The 22,956-nt window shown below is 43.3% G+C and overlaps 1 protein-coding gene across 26 annotated transcripts in view; it reads left to right on the forward strand.

Moving 5' to 3' along the window:
* The window catches only part of NEB (nebulin), a 375,459-nt gene that overhangs the window by 307,096 nt on the left and 45,407 nt on the right, over positions 1 to 22,956 (forward strand). For 22 of the 26 annotated variants that reach the window (XM_069225183.1, XM_069225192.1, XM_069225189.1 and 19 more), the window contains 4 exons: positions 1,492 to 1,602; positions 2,033 to 2,140; positions 4,224 to 4,337; positions 17,107 to 17,211. In XM_069225183.1, the coding sequence (XP_069081284.1) occupies positions 1,492 to 1,602; positions 2,033 to 2,140; positions 4,224 to 4,337; positions 17,107 to 17,211 (438 nt within the window). The remainder of the gene's footprint in view (positions 1 to 1,491; positions 1,603 to 2,032; positions 2,141 to 4,223; positions 4,338 to 17,106; positions 17,212 to 22,956) is intronic. The other 4 variants (XM_069225197.1, XM_069225200.1, XM_069225210.1 and 1 more) reach the window with 2 other exon arrangements.

A 22,956-nucleotide genomic window follows, 5' to 3' on the forward strand; every position in this document is an offset into this window, starting at 1 on the left:
ATAAGTTAGGTTTGAGGAGTGGGGTTCAAAGGCAGGTACAAACTTAAGGCACAAAGAGAGGGCAGAAAGTGTCCTGATTTAAATTCATAGTGCGCACACAAAGAGAAGAAATGGCACAAACTTCTCTGGCATAGAAAGAAGCAGTTTTGCGTAGTATAGGCTCCTATAGCACGAGAGAAGAGTTTATTTTTCACAACTAACATTCTTAGATCAGAATGATTGGTAGTGTGTGTTGGAACAAACTCCAATTGCATCAAACCGCGTTAACTGTGTTTCACCTCATAGACCCTAGTGGTACAGAGAGTGAACCGGTTTGTCAGCCCAAATTACTTTTGTGGCTAAGCAGCAAATAGTTCCTGGCCACATACTCCATGTGTAAACTTTGTTAGATGTTACAATTGTAAAGTTGTCATGAAATAACATGATTGGCCTTTTCAGAGGGACCCAGGTACTTACCAATCTACACTCAACAACTGTAGTACCTTCAAAAAATTGCATGAGGTAGTTGTTGACTCAGTGCATACATTTAGAACACACACTGTTACATGGTGTGTGAGGAAGGGAGCATCTAGTGATGTCTTTAGCATCAAAGGCACCTCTCTACCTTTGAAGTAGCATTGACTGATCCCAAATCAGGCTTGTAAACAAGACAAGGCCATGACCTTGCTTGGACCTAAGAGATGAACTCCCCCACATGTTCCAGGGTGGTGACAACTGGGGTTATTTCATGGCTTTGATTTAAAATTAAGATGCCAGCTGTGTTGTTGTTTGTTATGGATGGGTACATGGGGGTTTAATGAACAGTAGCTTTTAAATGGAGCATTTTGTTAAAGAGTGTCATAAACATACAGGGTGCTCACTAATTTGCATTTCATGTAAAAGCATAGTTGTGCTTTGGACGTTTTCAAGGTGTCTTCTCACTGATCTTGTTGACATAGCTTCTAAGGTTGATATATATGTCCTCAGTACTGGAGAGGTAGGATCGTGTTGTCCAATGTCCAGCTATGGTAGAGTGGTGACTCTGCTTGGCAGGAAAACAATAGCTACAAGAAAAGGGCCATGACAACAGGTGGGCACATTGCTGCAAACAAGTCTTCTGTTTTCTGTGTGAATGCTCCATTATTTACAGTTTCATTAGTAATTGAGCATCCCACATTTTTAAAGCCACAGTTTCATTGTATGGTACTAGAATCTCCTTAGTGCTTTGTAAATGAGCCCCGTAAGCATCCAGACATAAAATATTAGGACATTAATGTCATGCCAAGCCATCCAAAGTGCGCACGTCTTTGTTTGCTCCTGACACCACAGCTGTATTAGGTCTTCATCTCTCCTCCGGCATTTCAAGCACATTTTATGTGTCTCAGAAGAGGCTTTAATAAGTTAATGTACAGCGCATATGACATGATATCCTTATGTATCTGCTATGTAGCTCACATTGCTTCAGTTTCAACGCAATGCATTTGATTATTTGTTTCTTCCTACTCCTACTAGAAAGAATATAAGAAGGACTTTGAAGAGTCCATGAAAGGCAAAAACCTTTCAGGTCTGGAGGTTACACCAGCCTTGGTACATGCCAGACATGCAACCAAAATAGCAAGTGAGGTAGAAACTGTTCTGTATTTACTTACTCACCAACTAGAATAATCTCACTAATTGTGTTACCAACATGCAGTCTCCCCTTTACAGGTGTTCTTTGTTGCTTAACCTGTTACGTGGCGCACAATCATGTCTGTCCATCCATTTTCTGTTTTGTGTGTTAATTCATCTAATTAAATATCATGTCTTTATACTTTTGAGTCAACTGTGTGTATTCTATGTGCTCTCCATATCTTATACTTGCTTTTTATGTTCGCTCATGTTTGCCTTTTCTTCCAGTCAATGTCTCAATGTCTCAATGTCTTCTAATCAAAAGGCACCTCATACTTTTTGATATTCAAAACCTGTTGCACCTTTTTTGTTCTGTGCAAAAAAGTGGCAGAAATATCTTTGTCTGGGTTATTTCTGCAGTTTCCTTGTTTTCTTTGTTCTGTAGAAAGAGTACAGGAAGGATCTGAATGAATCCCGAGGTAAAGGTCTTTCAGGTATGGAGGAGACTCCAGATATGCTAAGAGCAAAGAACGCAACACACATCCTGAATGAGGTAGGCTGTAGGGTCAGCCGAACTAACTGACCTCCCGCAGAATGCATTTACCCCATTAACACGCAGGGCCCGTTACTTCGATACATGGTTACAAGCAGTAACACCATGCATGGCTTCTGGAAACTGTTAACATGATCATTCCTACATAACGTAACAGTAAATGTGATGCTTTATATGAATAAAGAAGAAAGGAGAAAAGATTATGCTTTCTAATGTTAACTATGCTATTGCCACATGCTTCTGCAGTCAGTAAGGAAGAGGGGGGCTTTGCTGGACAATAAACTTTGTATCATAAATATTCTCAATCTAATTGAGCAGCTCATCGTTATCTGACTATTTGCTTATGCATGTTTCTTCTGCTGCCGAACATCATCCTTTATTCTATTCACCTAAATTTAGGTACGCGAGTATGAGCTATGATGACACATAAAGCGTATTTAATATTTTATGCATATTACAGCTTTAAAGTGCAATTGTTCTTTTTTCAACACTATGATTCTACAGGTTGATGTTCTGCTATGTGGTATTTTGTAAAGTCATAATGGCCATTGACACTTGCCATTACTATTTGTATATTGGCATGCAGAAATTGTCCTCTACGATGGTGCAATTTTTGCATATGCCTCTCAAACATGCTGAAGAATTTAAGGGTGCTTTGATGGTGGGCTCCTAACATGCCTTCAAAACAGTGATGCTCCAGCCGCTAGAGCTGTATTCAAAGTACTAATGTGGAAAAACAGGACTATGTACCAATAGTCATGCCTAGAAGAGAAAAAAAAACTCTGCCTGTGAATATTCTTCCCTCTCCAACCTGACTGTTGCTGGTCAATTAAGACATGTGTCTCCAAAACAAAAAAGGCTCCTAGCCCCAAATATACTCTCAGAGTCAGCTCTCAATGTTTTTAAGCACACATGCAAAGTGACACACACAGATCTTTTCTATCACTTGCAGTTGGGGCTGGCTAATGGTAAGAAAAACCTGTGCAGATGTGGTACTGTATGTCTGCCTTTTCATTAGATGTAATACCACCAAAACATGCTGAATGTTTTTGTGTAATCATATGGGGTGTTTAAGAAACACCTTTTAAGCTGTCCTTCTTAAAATAGGCCCAGTTTTTGATTGGTGATATGTTTTGGAAATTAATGGCTCAATATAGCCCGTCCCTTAAACTTCCTCTCTCTCATCGGTATTTGCAGCCCCATCCTACAATGTGTATTTTAAATACTGTGCTGGAGTCAATCGCAGATAAGTAGCATTGCACCAAAGTACTTTATATTCAAGGCTAAGCTTCTCATGGGCAATTATGTCTTTCGTTCTAGAAAGGAGTAACTTGGTTGTGTGATGCTAATGTGTTTCCTTTTACCTTTCTTGGCAGGGTGGTGCTTTCCCTTCAGTATATTTATGCAACAGTATAGCCAAGTTTATGATGTGTGATGTGCATGCTTTCTGGAACATGACACATCAGTGGTGCATAGTGTATGGGACAATTTGAGTTTACTGAATCCAGACACATCCCTGTCTGTTTCATAGCGTTTAATGCACATCTCCCCCTATGGCCTCAGAACTAAGTTGGCTGGTGGTTAACCTAGGAGTGCCTACAAGATTTTATTATTTTCATGGTGCCCATTTTAAATAGCATTCCTATGTCGATGGCTGCCTCTAAAAAGAAATGACAGAAATGTTCTTGTTTTTAAGTGAATTAAACTTAGATGACTGGCATTGTTTTTATCCTATTAAAATACTTACCAATAGCAACCCATGAAAAGCACATTTCAGTTCAAAGGATAGCAATGCTAATGGGCAAGATGTGTCTTCTTTTCTCGCCACCAGAGGTATTTACATATTATGAGGACAGGTGTATGTGCTGCCCTATCAAATACACAGTTGTACATTTACCACTTGCATCAAGGCCTTATTGATTTACAACATTTTCCCACAAATCCTTAAAAATAAATGAATGAGTGTCCAATCTGCCTGTTTAAAGCATCCCTAATACCACTAAGGGAAAATGTATTTGTTTATTGGGTGTAAAGTGGATGCTTTATTGACTGTTTTTAACACTGATGTTCATTTATTCCACAGAAAGAGTACAAGAAAACATTGGAATTGGAAATCAAAGGAAAAGGTCTATCAACTCTTGCCACAGAGACCCCAGACTTTGTCAGAGCAAAGAATGCCACTGATATTTTCAGTCAGGTTAGTTATCATAAAAGATGTGTTTGGTGACCTACTAAAGCAGCTGCCCACATTAGTTCACAGGAAAATTTGTGATACTCAGTCAACTTCTGTTAGTTCTAGTTTTCACTTCACAAGGTTCTTAGGTCAATGATGTCAATAATGTGTCTTTTAGTGGTTGGGCTAGAGTTTCAAGTTCTCAATATCATACTAATGCCTGCCTGTGACACAAATGCCAAATAATAGTAATAAATTGTCTATAGTATCCACCAAATATGAATTACAAAGTTTGACTTGAAAGGTATGAGTGTCCCTAACGTAAACAGCTCCAGGAACCAAGGGCCATATGTACGAACACTTTTTCCCATAGACACAGAATGGGTAAAAACCTTTGCTACATCTGGCCCCAAGTGGTACTTATTCCTATTTATCAGAATAAAGAATGCTCCCAACCGAGTTGCCACCTGAAAAGATGGACATTTTGAATCAAGAACTCACTAGAATTCAAAATGATCCATCAGATGAGCTGACCACTCCTCCTGTTACAAGCCGTTACCAGTAGATACTTTTTCTAAACTTGCACTAGTTTATCCACCTGGCCCCTAGTTTGCTTTCAGTAACCAACCTTTCTCCCCTCGCCTGTCCCTCCAGTCTTGAATGCACTTGTGTCATGGTTTAAATCCAACATAACCCAAGCTATCTCATCTGCAGATTTAAACATGACAGACACTTGAAGATATATGGGTATTAATGAGATCCCACCACGTGAATCGTAATTCATATCTTGAAATAATATATATATTCATGGATGTTTGTTTTTAAAACTGATGTAGTATTGAGATTGTTCTCCAGGTGCTACTTCTCACTATATGACCACCCTCCAGTGATGTGGTGTTGTGATTTTATATTAGTTATATAGAGAGAGAAATGAGAATGGACCAGGAAGCTCTATCATGATTATTGTGACGTGTTCTTTCACCACATGTCCAGAATTATGGCCTGATTTAAAACATGGCAGTCAGGCCATTCTTCGGCAGGATGAAGAAGTAAATTACTCCATTGTCCTGGCAAAAGTACCAACTGCCAAATTTCGAAATATCCATCCGGCATTCCAACCATTAACAGGAACTTTCGCTAAGGCGGTTCCTGCCAATGTATTGTAACTTTGCCTTATGGCCCCACCAAACACGATGAAACAATATGGCAAAGTTATATATATTTTTTAATTTTCAAAAACAAAACCCCCAAAGAAGGGTGTAACCACGGTGGAGATGGAGTAGTTTTCTACGTGGTTACACCAAATGTCCACCTTCATTTAAATCGGGTACGTGGATCATTATGTTGGTGGAAAGGGTACTCTGTACCAGTACAATGGAGTACCCTAAGTCATTAAACATGAGAACCCTTTCTAGTTACCTTATCGGTTGTGATTGGCTAAAAAATTTTTTGAAGATGAGAAACCAACAACAATGAAATTATACTTTGGGTTCTAAGGGGCAGACTGATTTGGCAGAGTCTAGTTGGCACAGTCTAGTTGATTTGGGCACAGTATAGTTGAGCGTAGTCATCATTGACATGGGCAGGCTGTGAGTGGACCACCTGTTTTTTATGACCCAATTGCATACTGTTTCTTCCAACAATGCATAGCACCTATAAATAATGCCAGAAACATTCAACCATTTACAGTAAGCAACAAATTCAATTGCAATGCTAAAATAAAGTAAATTACTTCACATGTAAAATTGTATTAGAAAAATATGCCAGTACTGAATATGGGGAGATATATACAGTATCATGAATCAGTGTACCTGATTATAGAATTGTTACGGAAGCCTGTGTCACTTTGCAGAATGGCACTCTGTATGCTTGCTGAACAAATAGCCCTTGTAAAACTTTCATGGTCATTGGTGGTCTTCATCAGTGGTTTGCCTGATATGCAATTGCTTTCATGAAACCCTTCTCAATCAATCACACAGAATTTGCTGATGGATGTTGTTAGGATGGTGGCCCTGATGATGCAGCAAGGCCAACAAGTAGTGATATTAGGGTTCACACGTGGTGATGGTTTTTGCATGGTCCGTACCTCAGAACCAGGACATGATGGCATTGAAGTGAGTGTAGGTTAGAAATCTTTGAAATGCCTTCTTTAGTTTCACCAATTTATAGAAACAACTGTTGCATTAATATCACATTTCTTGGGTATACCATATATACCATATAGTACAGAAAGTGCCAACCTCCACGGGCCTGACACCCAGAAGCTCATAATTCAATGATAAACCTTCAATGGGTGAGACATCTCAATAAAGTAAATTCAACTAAACCTAAAGATTACTCAGATAAAGAGTCTAAAAAGCATCTGCTACTGTATAATCTTGATTGTCATTTCAAACTAAAAAGTCTTTATTCAATGTCTTCATAAATCTAGAATTTTCATAAAAACATCTTATAGTCCATTCATCCAGAGATTACTAAACCAGAAAAGGAACCGCCAAATCATTTAGTTCCACCTTGCAGAACTTCTACAAAGAGAGTGTAGTTAGTGTTCTCTAATAAATCCTGAGCCATTTTTGACATGATTCGTCTATTCAGGAATCAGCTATTCAGCTATTTTCACCTACAAAATTCATCAGCTTATAGTGACTCCAACTTGTTCTTGATTTATGTAAAAATAATTCTTATTAGAGTAAGTAGTCTCTGTGGAGGCATTCTTTGCTGTCAGAAGTGTGGGTAAATTGTGTGATAAGTTAGAGGTCAAGTTAACACAGCTAGAATAGCAACACAAATGCAACTACACCCAGAGAACGTACAGGGAATTGAAGAATATCAGGAACAACCAGCTACAAGGGGTTCAGCTGAAAATAAAGGATGCAGCTAGAAAACTGCTTTATGTAAATCAGAAGTACTAGAAAAGGGTGGTAAGATAGACCATCTCCTGGACTATAAACTTAAACGTTTTAAAAAGAGAAATATTGCTAACATCACATGTAAATGGTGAACTCTCTTAACAGTTTTCCTTTACGAGGAAAATGAAATATGGTTGTCCTTTGTCCCCTTCATTCCCACCAGTAGCTGCCAATCCCTATGAAATATTTAGGAATCAATCTTACTTCCTCAATTAAGGATCTATTCAGCAGCAATATCCGCTTCTTATGGACATCTTGTGTAAAGATCTGCATATATTGGGTAGGCTTGAGATGTTATGGCTAGTAAGATTGACAGCATTATTAACTTCCTCCTGCAATACGTATATATATGTGATCTAACCCCTGACCCTTAGATTCTCCACGGCCATGATTCAACAGATACAGAAGAGACTGTTGGCTTTTTTATAAGGGCATGGAACCCGAATAATTTTCAGGTTTTTACAATACAAATATCCACTTGAAGGTGGCTTGGGCTTCGCAGCATACGTATTAAGAGAAAAATGCCTCTTTGGATTGTTTCCCTTCCTGCACAAAAACAATCCTACCTGTAATGGTGGCACCCTTGCACAATTGCATAAAAGTGCCTGCATTGGCGCTAGGCAGCACTCAGTGCTGCACCAGCACAGGGAGAGAGTAGGTATGCATCATAACTTAGTAAATATGGCACAGTCCTGCTCTCTCCTTCTCACGCAACGTAGCAAGTTGTCTTGCTTTGTTGCATGAAAACTTGATAAATCTGTCCCTAAATGTGCACTATACTTATGCTGAGTAGCCATTGTAAATGTCTATTTCTAACAAGTTGGCATCTTTTCTGAGTTTTATCCATCTGAAGTGCTCATATTATATACTAATTAAAGTGTAATTTAACAGGCATCCTTTGCATTGAAATATTCTAAATAAAGTTGAGAAAAATGGTTTTGTGCCTCTGGTACAGTGGAAGAAAGAAATGAATGCATGCAGCTCAGAAGCCTTGGACCAAGCTTTTCCAAAGTCCTGCTTAAAAAATGTGTTTGTGGGGGGCGTGGCTAAAATGGCTGCCGAGTAGGAGTATCCTCTTGGAGCTCTGCTGCCGGCCGCCATAAAAAACCTGATTGAGACCCTGGAACCCTAGCCGAGAGAGGGGTGAAGCTTGTTGGCCCTCCTGGAGGCTGAGTACGGCTGTAACTGAGAGCTGTGGAGGCCGTGCGACACAGTCCCAGGTCGGCGCCTGAGTGAGAGCGGGGGGTGAGCCGCACGCGCTGCCCCAGCGGGAGAGAAGGCACATCAGGTGGTGTGCGGTGAAGGCCCTGCACCTCCACTCCTCGCGTTTAACAGGCGGTTGCGTGGGGCACAGGCAAGGTGGGTGCCCGTCGAAGGTGTGGCAGAGACTACTGAGGGGCCAGAGGTGGCGGAGGGCCCGTGGGTGGCCTGAAGGTGCAGTGCCGGAGAAGAGCGGTGATAGTTAAGGCCAGACGAGGGTGGAGAGCAGCGTGGCCGCGAGGCGTACCCTGAGTCCTGGGTGAAGAGGTGGTCCCACCGGGTGCGGAGCCCTACTGCGACCGCGGCGGGCCCAGACAGAAGACGCAGGCTGGTGCAGCAAGACGGGTCACGGGTCTGGACTGACAGGTGAGCCGGGGCCGCGACCGCAAAAAGAGCCAAGCAAAGGGGAGAGAAGGGAGCACAACAACCGAGTGGTTCAGGCCTAACAGGGTGGTTTTTCGTGGAGGCCTGGGCGGCTGGCTGGCTGGCTGGCTGGCTGGTGAGGTGGCTCAACTGTCTGGGCACTGGCAGACAGATACAGAGGGAGGCCCGAATAGGAACAGACAGCAACACTGAAGGGATGTGAAACTGAGCCTTTAGAAGGGGAGAACAGGACAGACTGATAGGATTTTCCGCCGCTTAGTGACGACCATTCCCGACGTACCAAATACAGGTCTGTGGTTGACCCAGGGAAGATAGTCTGGAGCCTACCGGGTAGGCCCCTGGAGACACTGCAGCAGGATCGCCTGTCCCGGGGAACGACCCCGCAGGGGACCGCGAACCCTGAGGAGGCGCCTCTTACCGCGGGGGCGGATTGGGGATCTGGCATTAGACCTAGCCGAGGGCCAGAGTGACGAGTCAAGACGCCGGCGGAGTGCACTTTTGAGCAGCGGTCTCGCCAGGGCACAGCCAAAGAGACTGAACGTCAACGGAAGGAGAACAAACAAGAATGGCATCCCAGAGACACGGGAAAAAGGAGGGCTCCCTTAAAGACCTTTTCAATAAAATGCCGGCCAAGAAAACAGTTCCAACAGAGACTCCAGTGGCAGAGGGAGGGGAGGCGACAGTCACGAGCCAGGTAGAGGGCGGAGAGGCACCTCTGACAAGAACATTCATGGAACAACTTTTTGGCTCCCTTGGTGAGGGTTTTGCCATGTTACGCTGGTTTGACCGCCAGTTTAATTCTTCGGGACCGAGGAGGAGGGCGGTGGTGGCTATCTTGCTGGCCCAGAGCTTTGCAGGGAAGGTAACTCAGACACAGACGGAGGTCCCGGGGAGGCTCCTCTCACTACATATGGACATTCATGGGTGTAGACTAACAGTAGCCAATATATACGGGCCGAACGAGAACCAGGAGAGTTTTTTGAAAGATGCACTGGGGAGGGTACTGATGACACCAGATGAGAACATTGTGGTAGGCGGAGATTTTAACCTAGTTCTGGACTCACAGCTAAATAGGTCCAACCAGAGATATGGCCAAACAGGAGCCTTTCCAAAGGGCTCCCAGAAGTGGCTGGACGGGACAGGCTGACGGGCATCTGGTGCCGACAGCATCCGACAGAAAGGTTAGACTCCTTTTTCTTGGCCGCCCACCAATCATACATGTGCATAGACCTTTTCCTCACTACCCCCGCATCACTACACTGGTTGCAAGGTCTGAGATAGGGGTGGCCTCTATTTCGGACCACTCCCCGCTCATGGTGCACCTCGCGCTGTCCCCCCACGCCACCAGCAAAAGGCATTGAAGGCTTAACACACTGCTCCTACCATACGAGGATATCCTAGCCGAAATAAGGGAAACAATAGCTTCCTTCCTGGAAATAAACGACACTCCCACAACCAATATTACAACTTTGTGGGAAACTCTTAAGGCAGTGGTCAGGGGCCAATTTATAGCGATAGCTGCAAGATTGAATATAGCTCCCTGTGAGAAGTGTCTCCAACTAGAGGATGAACTAAGAGTCCTGGAGGCTGCACATTCCAGGATGGGATCTCTGATGGTGAGAAGACAGCTCAACACCCTTAGGAAACAGCTGGGGGTCTTAGACGGGGATAGGGTGGAATATGCCCTGCTCCGGACCAGGCAAAAATTATACGCAGTGGGAGACAGGGCGGTCCGACTTCTGGCCCACCGCCTTCGTATGCAGAAAACGAGCTGCAGAGTGGCAGAAGTGTATTTACCAAATTGTACACTGATGAGTCAGGAGGTGCTCATTCTCCAGCAGTTCTACTCTGACTGCAGAAGAGCTTGACAGTCAGGACATAGATGACTACCTGGACTCCACCCCGTTTCCCCGGATCCCCACCACAGAGAGTGACACAATGGAGAAGGACATTACCCCAGCGGAGGTAATATGGACTATACAGTGTCTGCAAGCCGGGAGCGGACAGCTTTGGAGCAGAGTCCTATAAGGCCTTTGGGGCACAACTAGCCTCCGTTGGCCCGTCTGTGGTAATATGGCGGTAAGTAACGCCAACAGGCTATTATGACATTGGCTGAAGCCAACCCACCAACATACCACTCCGACCGCCCGGCGGCCGTCATTGTTCTGCCTGCAGGATTATGACCCGCCTACCGCCCTGGTTTTCATGGTGCTCATAACGCCCCGAAAACCATGGTGGTAGGCCATATCAGTGACAGGGAATTCCTTCCCTGTCATTGATAGGGGTCTCCCCCCTTCCACTCCAGTTATCCCCCCACCTCTCCAGCCCCCCACTCCCTCACATTCACCCCCTTCACACACACACACACGCATACACACACCCATTCCAACATGCATCAACGCATGCATACATCCATTCACATACACATCCGCACACACTTTCAAACATACACACAGACACCCATTCACATAACACAACATAAACGCACTCACACCTCCATACATGCACACATGCATTCAACACACAACACACACCCACATCTATGCACACACCCACTCACACACACACAACTCCCCTCCACCCCCTTCACCTGTCGGAGACCTGACTTACCTGTAGTCAGGGGGTCCTCTGGCAGGAGACGGGACAGGGCGCTGCTGCCACCGGCACCGCCTGCCAGCAGAACACCACCAGGCCGTATTATTTCTCATAATACGGCTGGCAGCAGCCACACCTTACCACCATCCGCCGGCATTGCCACAGCCGGATTTCCGCCCTTCTTGTGCCGGAAATCCGGCTGTGGTCATAATACGGCGGACGGCTGGTAGCCGCAGCAACGGTCTTTTGGCGGCCGTCGCCGCAGCGGTAGGCAGTTTTTACAACCAATGTCAAAATGAGGGCCTAAGATCTTCGCGGTATCTTGGCCCACCGGCTAAACCTGTATATGCAATGTCTCATTGACCCAGATCAAACAGGGTTTATACCGGAAAGATCCTGTAACAACAGTATTAAGAGACTATTTCAGTTGGTAGATAAGGTCCATCGGTCCCGAACTGGCACTGCCTTCATGAGATCCAGTGCCACTTTGGGCTTGGACCTAGATTTCGTGGGTAGATCCAAAGCAACTATGAGAGACCCAGAGCTATGGTCTCAGTGAACGTAGAACTGTTGCAGAAATTCCCTATTTCCAGGCGTACACGGCAGGGGTGCCCTTTGTCGGCCTTGCTGTTCGCCTTATATATACAGCCATTCGCTGAGCACATTCGGCAGAACTCAGATATATATGGTGTGCCGATGAGGGGCAGAATGCATAAATTAGCGCTCTATGCAGATAATGTGCTTCTCCATTTGTCTCAACCCCAAACCTCCCTAGTTGGGGTCATGGCGGAACTCACGGCATTTAGCAAAGCATTGGGTTTTAAAACTAATCTCACTAAATCGGCTCTTCTAAGTCTCATGATCCCAGAAGTCGAACGGACAGAGTTGGAGGCTAACCTCCCATTTTCATGGGCCTTACATGGCATCAAGTACTTGGGTCTCTGGATACACCCCACACTCAAGGCAACAGTGGCTCACAATTATAACATGATATTAGAGGTGGTTCTTTCTGACCTTCCTGAAGGTGGAAGGCACATGGAATATCGTGGCTGGGCTGTCTGGCAGCAATAAAGATGACACTCCTGCCTAAAATACTTTACCTTATGCAGATGTTGCCACTGCAACCACCACCTAACCTTATAGATAAATTGCAAACTCCCTTATGGGAGTACATCTGGGGAGGCAAGAGGGTTAGAATGTCAAAGACTCAGGCATATCTGCCTCAAACAGACAGTGGCCTGGGGGTCCCTCACCTGATGAGGTATTATTATGCGTCCCAACTGCGGTACATGGTTGAATGGGCTCGATCCTTCACTGATAAATACTGGTGCTTTATCGACCAGGCAGGAGTCCATATTTGGAAAGTGCCATGGCTGCTGAGGCAACACCAACCGGAGGGAGTGTATGTTTCCCCAGTCCTGAGGATGACGATGGGAACATGGGACAAGGTACAGTTTAAGAGGGGACTGTCAACCCGGAGTTTCCTCCGGCACTGGGCAACTCCACTTTCGCACACTGGCAGGAAGCAAACTGCAAGAGGATAGGATACCTCTTTACTGAGGATGGAGTCATGGATTTGGACCGTCTTCAAGCAGCATATGGGCTCCCGGCAACTGCACATTGGCAGTACCTCGCAGTCCACCACTGGGTGACTTTCCCCTTGGTATGCCCTTATGCGAGTCGGCCCCTTACATGCATCAAGCAGTGGCTGCTGACCAGAGATACTGATCAACGACTCCTGTCTGATATCTATGCCTTTGCGGTAGGACCAGCTGCAATCCCTGCCACCCCTGCACGATGTAGATGGAAAATGGAATGCAAACGCACCTTTACAGATAGAGACTGGCGTGATGTACTCCACCGAGCAAGAGTCACAGTGCGTGCCACAAACACCAAGGAAATGTTCCTGAAAATAGCCCATTACATGTATTATACTCCGGCTCGGATGGCTGGGTGAGGGGAGCGCGGAGACGGAAGGTCTTGGCGTGGGTGCGGACAGGAGGGAACACTTACACACATACTGTAGCACTGCCCGAAGATTGCCTCCTTCTGGCGCACAATCCTCCAAGTGATCGATGAAATTCTGATACCAACATACTGTGGTTCCAAGCTACATCTTGCTGGGTCTCTCCGATCCCCTCATGTACCCGCTTCACTCACCTCGAGGCCGGGTGGTGACAATGGCTCTGGGAGCAGCAAAGATCCTCTTACACTCCCGATGGGGGACAGAGACCATCCCTACACACACGGACTCATTACACAAACTATGGGCCCTCATGGGCATGGAAAAACTGACAGCAGCAGCAACTGGCACACTGCCCCTCTTTTATAAAATCTGGGGCCCATATATACAGAATTCAGGGAATTATCCTGCCTGTATTATCCCTGCATCCTGCGATTGACAACCCCAACAGGTACCACCCGAACAAATTAAATGATGCCCCATCAACATGAGACTACTGCCAACACGACGCACCTGAGGGCACACTCTTGGAATAGGGAAGCATAGTGCATGCATATAGTGGGCTTACCTCCCTTCTTTTCCCCTCCTTCTGTCTTCTTTCCTCCCCCCTCCCATAGTTATTCCCCCACTTCCCCAGCCCAACGGCCAGTGGTTGTAGGCAGGCAATGTTGTATTGTTGCTCTTTAAAATGCAATAAAAGAGATTTAAACATAAAAACGTAAAATAATGTGTTTGTCCATGACACATCAGTCTCCTCTAGCACAGTTATGTATGCAGAGGTATATCTTCTCTTACTGGCTGTGTACCATAGTACATACAGTTTCACATTAATGTCAGAAAGAGTTTGGGACAGTGGTGGAGTCCTCATTCAAACCACAAAACCAATCACTTTCCCCGTCTGCTCAGAATAAAGGCCAAACAAGTGGATCATGATATGAGTAGACATATCTGAGCCATGTCTCAGATGGAGTATACCTAAAGGAACAAGCAAATCGCTTACTCTCTGGTGCTCATTATCAGGAGATTGAAGGAGTTAGAACTCACCCTTGTCACTGTCTCTCCAGATGTCAACCCCAAAGTTAGTAAGAGATGAAGTTTAGTTTGTGTTGGAGTTTAGTGTGGAGCATTTTCAGCATGCTGCATATCGAGGTCGATGAACCTTTGAGTCCTTGCAAAGGTTGGCTAGAAAAAGAGGAATCGGGCACCAATCGATCAGCATTATCCTACAGTGTAACCAAGTTGGCCAAACAATGAAAACCCATACAGGAAACAAAGTTAAAATGAGTAAAAGGGTTTTGTTGCAAATTGACACTAAGGTTAATGCAAACCAAACTCAAGATCATGCTGTAATGATACATAATAACAATTGGAGAACCAAAGACCCTTAAAACATTAAGACAAACTAACATAAGGCAAACAAGAAACTATGTTACTGCAAATACAAAACATAATAAAGATAATTTCATGCTCAGAAAATAAACACTGGTCCAACCCCTTACACATTTGTGCAAGTTAAAATCATCTAACTAAGTTGTCTAGGGACATATGAAAATTCTCCCTCTTCACTTTGGTAAAGATCAAATTAGATCTAGTTACAGGTCATGTGGGCAAAATGTAAAAAGCCAACGTGGGATAAAAAGAATTTGGAAAAAGGACATCTGGGGTAAAAAGAAGCCAACTAACAAAGACAAAAAGTAAGTAAAAGGGAAGGTGTCAGCATTTCAGAGCTCGGTCAAGAGTCTTCTTAGAGGAGCAAGTGAAAGCTTAAGACACACTCAGCAAAGCATGGGGAATGCGGGGTAAGGAAAAGAGGTTTGTACCTCTCCAAATCCAAAGGGTATTTGCTGTTCTATCGATCAGTGTATGTTTTAGTTAACACTGTGCTTAGTCCATCTAGCAACAAGAGATAATCAGGCCATCACATGGTCCAGTCTTCTCACATCACATGACAAACTTGAAACAGAGCTCTACATTCCAAAGACCATCCTGGGAAGGAGGCTGTCCATGGTCTCCTGTACATCTTTGCAACAGCTATGAATAGAAACAGTCTTTCCTTTCTTGATCCTCTATGCTCCTTCTCCAAGGTTGATTTCTCATCTTGTCTATTAGTAAAACAATAGCCCATCTTTTTACAAACTAACATTTCATGGAAAAATAGCTGCAATTAAATAACATGTTAGCAAAAAAGGGAAATCAGTTTCTCATATTAAGAGGATTTCAGGCCTACTAAAGTTAACAGTAAGCAAAGGCACATTCATTCTAACATTATACTACACATCATTTAACTCTGCAAATGAATATAGATGTTGAACACAATGTTGTTTTAGTTCATGTCACATCAATATAAACAAAACAAATTACTAACGCATGTAGATGAATACAATTGGAGAATTGCATTTCAACTGTGAATCAAACACTCTAAATTACTACAGTTAGAACACACATATGATTCTCTAATGTTACAGTGAATGCACTTCATTACTGACTTCAAATGCACTACTTTACAGAAATCAAGCATTAGGTAATACATAACATGGCTCATCATGGTCACATATAGGTCCATATTGTGACACCTGGGATGACAGTAAAAATTATGCTTTTCCATTTGTATATTTATTTTACTTAATATGTAAGCTGCTTTTAAAATAATTTGACCTCAGTTATGTTGCTCTAACTCACTAATTGTAGCTTGTAAATGGTTGGTTCCCAAGAAGGTTAGGTTGTTAGGAATTTAGAAGGGCTTAGCACTGTGGCATTTCCCTAGTTTTAAAGAATATATCTTTGGTAAGCCTCCCCAATACAGCATAAACTCAGGTTTGGTAAAAAAAAAAAAAAAAAACTTCTCTGTCATGAAGATTTCCATCTCACCAGGCATATCACAGTGTATTTTCTCTGATCACATTTAACCTCTGCAAACTCTGGCCATCTGAATCATCACCTTTGCATGTATGTAAACTAGGGAGCTCTCTGCTACCCCTCCTGTACATGAAAGGGCTGTTAGCTGTTGTTGTTCCCCTTTTTCTACTGGTGAAGGTTAGAAAAGCAGAGTGAATGGCACATAACTACACTGAGGGCATTTGGCTGCTTTACTGGCTGGTGGGACAATAGAGGAGATTGGGCAGTTTCTGAGGGTTATAGTGACCCAAATGAATTCACTCTGCATTTCCTGCCTTTTTCCCTGTTAGGGGATTCTATGTAAAACAAGTCAATGCTCAACTGTATTCTCTGGAAAGAGTAGGGGGTTCCATTTCCTGCAAACTACCCTCTTCTGAATGTTTGCCATTTAGGATCTCTCCTGTTCATCATTGAGGAGGATGACATACCCCCTATTGCCAAAGACATCCTAAGCAAGACGTTACAGTGAAAAACCTATCTGCATAAACTACAAGAGATTTGGAGGTTTTTCTAAAAGGGATTACTGATCTCTTCCATGATAAAACTTTATATCGATGTGCACTAAAATAAATGTATTACTTCTTGTTTGAATTTAAATTGACTCAATGCATTTGCACACTTGTCAATGAAAACACTTGTATGACTATTTTGTACCTTCTTCTTTATGGAACAGTGGCCAAATGTCACATGTATGAGCTCTTCCTTATGGATATTTCCTAGCTCAATAAATTAAAAAAAACAGCAGTACTTGTGGTTCATTAATGTATTTTTTCATTCTTTCCTTTAGGTTAAGTACAAGCATTCGGCAGAAATTGATAAGGCTAACTTCACCAGTGTTGTTGACACTCCAGAGATCATTCACGCTCAGCAAGTCAGAAATCTCTCTAGTCAGGTATAAAATATATACAAATATATATATATATATATACATACAGATATAAAGATTCAGAGCTATTCAATGATATTCCATTGTCTCTGCAGCATGGCACACTCCGGTTGGCAGAATTCCACTCTTTCTTCTTGCTTGCCACATTGTTGTTAAGGAATCTCTGATCTTGGCTTCACTATTCTCAAAGCATGTAGAATACAAAACATTTCTAAAGATCCACACTGGATAAAACACCTACACAATTGTTGAACCTGTCTGAAAACATGCTTCTTAATTTCTGAACAAGTTATCTTAAATTGTATTTTCCTCAGAAAATGGGGCTCATGTAAAAGAGCCTTAGAAAAAAAAAAGCATTCTGCTAGTCACCTTGTGATATTCTAACTTGAAGTGGGCTAACCCATCTCCATTCACACCTATGAGTGGAATGGCAGAGTGGGAGCCCCCGTTTCGCCCATTTTAAGTCCCACCCAAAGAAGCATTGCAAAGGTTATGGTGCTGCCCCAGCCCCACTCTGAAATACTGAGTGTTTTGTAATTCGGCCACCCCTACTTGGTCATTGTTTAGGTAATTTGGTTTGGCCAAACATGGTCTGTGATTTCAGCAGCTTGCTAGTAAACATCTATGAACATATGAACAATGACTGAAAAAAGAGGATGTCAAAGGGGAAAATTTACCTTCTCTGTGGATTTCCATAAACTCTTTAAACTCCTTGCACACAAATGACACATTCAACATGCATGAGTATTTACAAGCAGTTATACCTAAATAAAATTCTTTCAATGTACAGTGATATGAATCTAAGAGACATATTACTGCCCAATAACTCGCTCCAGTGGCGGCTTGCGGGAGGGAAAAGGAGTGAGGCGGCATGGTGGGAGAGAGTGGGCGGGTGGAGGGGAGGAACAATGGAAACAAATATATTTATTATAATAATAATTTTTTTAAAGTACCTTTTGCGCCGGGCTGAGCCTCGCAGCTCTGATCCTCGACTGGACTGCAGACACAGGCTCCCAGACTGCCTTGTGTCCAATCCTAACACTGCTTTCATGTTGCTGACAGCATGAAAGCAGTGTTAGGATTGGACGGAATGCCCAGGCAGGGCACTCCGAGGCAGAGTGGAAGTCTCTGCCTGCTGTTTCCAACCCAGCAAAGCAGTGCCTGTGTTACTGGGTTGGAGAGAGACCCCCATGTTTGCTTGGCTGGACTTAGACGGCCGGCCAAACATACAAGCACACGGAGGAGAAGTGCTGTGCACTCCCCCTCGACCCAGTAACAGCCCCACAGCCCCACCCCTTTTACTATAAAACAATAATAAACATAGTTTATTATTGTTTTATAGTAAAAGTTTTGCAGCTGCTGCTGCTGGCGGAAGGGCGACTTCTCCGACATTGCGGAGGAGCCGCCCCTGACTCTCTCATACCTGGTAAGCAGGGACAGAATTTAAAAATCATCTGATCTGGTGAAATACCCAGGATTCTGCACATTTGTCTTGATGATAGCATGTTTTACTCACCTCAGACTCTCCATCCTTGGTGTAAGACTATGGACACTTTTGGCATTATTTAGCATGAGGGACAAGCAATCATAATTTCTCTGAATCACACACATGTCCATATTACTAAGTATACTACTTCCTGCAGGTCCCTCAGTCCAATAATTTGTATAGCTTTACACTGCAGCACTCTGACTGCAACTCATGGCACAAGGATTGAACATCCTGAACATTCCTTCCCAAACATTGTGCACAATGAAGGGTCCCAGTCATTCTTTGTCCTTTAGTGCTTTCTAGTCACTATGTGCTACCTCAAATTACTCTTACTTTAGTTAATAGTTTGGTAGATGCTTTATTAGCTTTTAAGTTTTACTTTAGAATGTTTAGCCTACCATTCAACAGAGTATAGTGACCTAAATTTCAGAAAAAGTTAGCAGAGGTTGGCTATTTTATGTGTTCTACTCCATCTTTAATATTTGTCCCTTCCTATTATTTGATGCTTGCTTGATAGTATTCAAGTGACTTCATTATTTTCCTACTGCAGACTTGTACAGAATGTCAGTTTGAATTACATAATTTCACATTCTTCCACCAAGGCTCTTAGCCCTTCATTGTAAAAGGGCTGTGAGGTATTTTAGTCTATAAAACATAGCACACCAGGGCCCATATTTATACTCTGTTTGCGCCGGATTTGCAGCATTTTTTTTAACGCAAATTCGGCGCAAGCTTAACTCCATATTTGTACTTTGACACTAGACCCGTCTTGAGTTTCATTAATTTTTGGTACGTGGAAACCTAATGACATGCAAGGTAGGCGTTCACATGCTAAAAATGACTCTAAGGCACATGCGCCTTATTTATCATCCGGTGTCAAAATGGGCCTTAAAACATGGAGCCCAGCCGGATTTGCGCCATTATTTAACACCTGAGTCAGGGCAGGCATGAAGGGACCTGTGGGCTCATTTCCATGGACAGAGACCATGGAAGCAGTCCACAGGTGCCCGTCCCTGTACCCAGGGACACCCCCTGCCACCCTCACCCACCACTGGAGTATACCCATGGATTGGGGGACCCATCCATGGTGAAGTGCAGGTAAGTATATATTATTATTTTTTTAGGTGGCATAGGGGGGCCTAACTTTTGCCCCCTTACATGCCACTGTGCCCAATGGCCATGCCCAGGGAACAGAAGTCCCCTGGGCATGGCCATTGGGCAGGGGGACATGGCTCCTATCTTTGCTAAGACAGGAGTAATTTCCATGACGGTAGTGCATAAAAAAATGGCGCAAGTAGGTTAGAGCCAATATATTTTACTCTAACCTGACTTGCACCATTCTTTGGTGCATAACCCCCAGTCTTCCCTTCGCCTCTGCTGCCCGGTTACCGTCATTTATTTTGACGCAAACCAGGCCTTAGCGCCGGCTAACGTCATTCCATAAATAAGGCGCCCGGCTGGTGCGTTGGAATGGCGTTAGCCGGCGGAAAACTTTTTGACGCAAATCTGCCCAAGCGCTGATTTGCATCAAAAAGTATAAATAGGGGCCTAGGTCTTTTAGTCCTGGAAAACATTCCTGCAACTATACTGCAGACCATAAACTCTACGTTGATTTAGAACTCCATGGGCCTAAATTAAAGTTATGTGGACGCAGGACATCTGCCCTATCAGCATATTTAGATGCATTGATCTGTATGCACTCTAAATAGGGTGGATGGGACATCCACTGATTTTTGGAGGATGATTCAGATCTGCCAAACTCTAAATCAGGCCAACTGTCTCATACATTCCATCTATAAAAGGCAGTTTCTGAAAGTTCAGTTTGTGCCTTTTCCCGTACCTGGAGGTTGTCAATGCTTCACCATCTATCTGAAGGGTGAATATGAATTGTGCTTGGTATTATTGTTTTGAACTTCTAGAGGTTCCACTGCTGTGAATAAATGAGATGTGAAAACTGAAAATTGTCCTAATGTTATTAATGTGCAGCAAATATAAAAAAGGCTTAGGATTTGCAACTCATCCTCCATTTGAAGGCTCAATCCCCTCCTAACAAACTTTTCAAGCTATCCTGCTACACGTCTAAGTGGGTATGAGCAGCAATTTCTTAACCTTAATCTCAGTTAAAACATAAATTGTGATATTAAGCAATAATGTGCACCTATGGAACCAGCTGCATTAGCCTATTGAGATGGGCCCATAAACTAAAATTCTAGAGATCATAATAGACCGAGCGTTCTCTTTGAAACCCCAAATTGGAGCGGTAATCTCCAACTTCATTTTTATGTTAAAAAATGTTTTTTTTTTTCAATTTCTCACACAGGATACCCTTAAAACAGTTATAAGGGCCATAGTTTCCTCTATGTTACATTATGCAAACTTAATTTACCTGGATCTGCCTAATGTGCTTACACACAGACCTCAAGTTATTCAAACTCAAGCAGCTTGCATAATGTGCAACCTCTCACATAGTTCAAATGATAGCTCTGTCTTGAAAGCCTTACAGTGGCTTCCCACGTAGCATCAGTTGATGTTCAAAGTCTGCTGCCACAAAGGGTTGACTCCCATTTACAGCAAAACGTTTTTAAAAATATACTCGCATCTGGGAAAATCGCTCTTCCTCCACCAATCTCCTGAGTTTTTTAAAATTCAGGAAAAAAGGGTTGGGTGGACACAATATTTCAGTCCAAGCTCCTGGTGCACTGAAAGCAGTGCTTTTATATCTACATGTAGAATCTGACTTACCACTTTTAATTAAAAGTGTAAAGGCCTGGCTCTTTGAAAAAGCAGATCATTGAGAAGCTCCATTATTTTATTACACCTTAGTGTAAAGAAACCAATGGTGAACATGTGGTATATAAAAATTATTATCAGAACGTGACATGATGCAAAATACACCTCATATGGGAAGAGGTTTTCTCTTTATGCTCCTGGGATTCTATATGTGAGAAATTGGGATGTTGTGGAGGGGGTGTTAACCCTGCTCAAGCAACAACCACCATCCCTGTCAGTGTGAACCACAAAAGTCACTAAAGTAACCCATGCTTGACCCTCTGATAGCTTGACACAAAAGCAGTCAGGCTTACTTTAGAGGCAATGTGTAAAGTGTTTATGCAACACACAAACAGAAGTAAAGTGAGAACACAACACAAAAATACTCCTGCACCAATTTAGAAACAGAGTAAATATTAATAAATTATGTGACACCAAAACAAAAATTCACTCAGTAGAACCGGCGTTGTGAATTTTTAAAATTTAAGGTAAAAACTAGTGCCTAAAAGATCAAAGCACCAATTGCAGATATCTTGTCGCGTGAGACTGGGGAAAAGTTGAAAAATACAGCTGACTGTGATGGAGCGCTGGTCAGATATAAAAAGTGGATTGGGCCCTGTCGGCTCTTAGCATAGGACTTAGAAGAAATTTCAGCAAAAAACCCTTTAGGAGTTCAGCAAGGCAAGGCTACAGTCAGTGTTCAAGGAGGAGGGTTCTGTAGTTTGTCACGGTGAAGACTTCCACATTTGGACTTAGGGCCTGATTTGGAACTTAGCGGATGGGTTACTCTGTCACAACGGTCGTGGATATCCCATCAACCAAAATCTAAATCCCATTGTAGCCTATGGGATTTAGATTTTGACAGACAGGATATACATCACTGTTGTGATGGTGTAACCCATCTGCCGAGTTCTAAATCAGGCCCTCAGTCTCCTTTTTTTAAAGTACAAACACTCAAGCGGGATGAGGCTGAAAGCTGTAGCCAACAAGGACTCCACAAGGCTGGAAAGCCCTTCTGTGCAGAACCGCTGAACAGGATTTGCTGCTGCAGCAAAGAAGGTAGTGGAATTTGCCACAAAGTCTAGCTTATATGCACCTTGTGCAGAAAGACAAGCAGTTTGGGTCCTCAGGTTCTCAGAGCAGTTTTTAGCCAAGTTGTGGGCTTTGGCTATCTGGGTATCTTCAACACCACCACCAAGGTTCCAGGACTGGAGGGGCTCCACTTTGTTTTACGGTTCCTGCAAATTAAGTAGGGCTGTGTATCGGGTCAATGTACACTTAAGTTATAGGGACTCAGTCCGTCTATATATCAGGAAAATGATAATAAGGTTTTCCACCAGCTCAGCTTATCAAAGTTAACATTAAAATAGGGATGGAAGGCCCTACAGTAATTTCCTAAACAATGTGTGTGGGGGGAAATAACACCTTGTTACAGCAGGTCGCAACCCTGGAGACCTTCACCACATATTGGTTACCTAGTTTTATCCCACAAC

The sequence above is a fragment of the Pleurodeles waltl genome, chromosome 3_1 (genome assembly GCF_031143425.1).
Source record: "Pleurodeles waltl isolate 20211129_DDA chromosome 3_1, aPleWal1.hap1.20221129, whole genome shotgun sequence".
NCBI classification, from domain to species: domain Eukaryota; kingdom Metazoa; phylum Chordata; class Amphibia; order Caudata; family Salamandridae; genus Pleurodeles; species Pleurodeles waltl.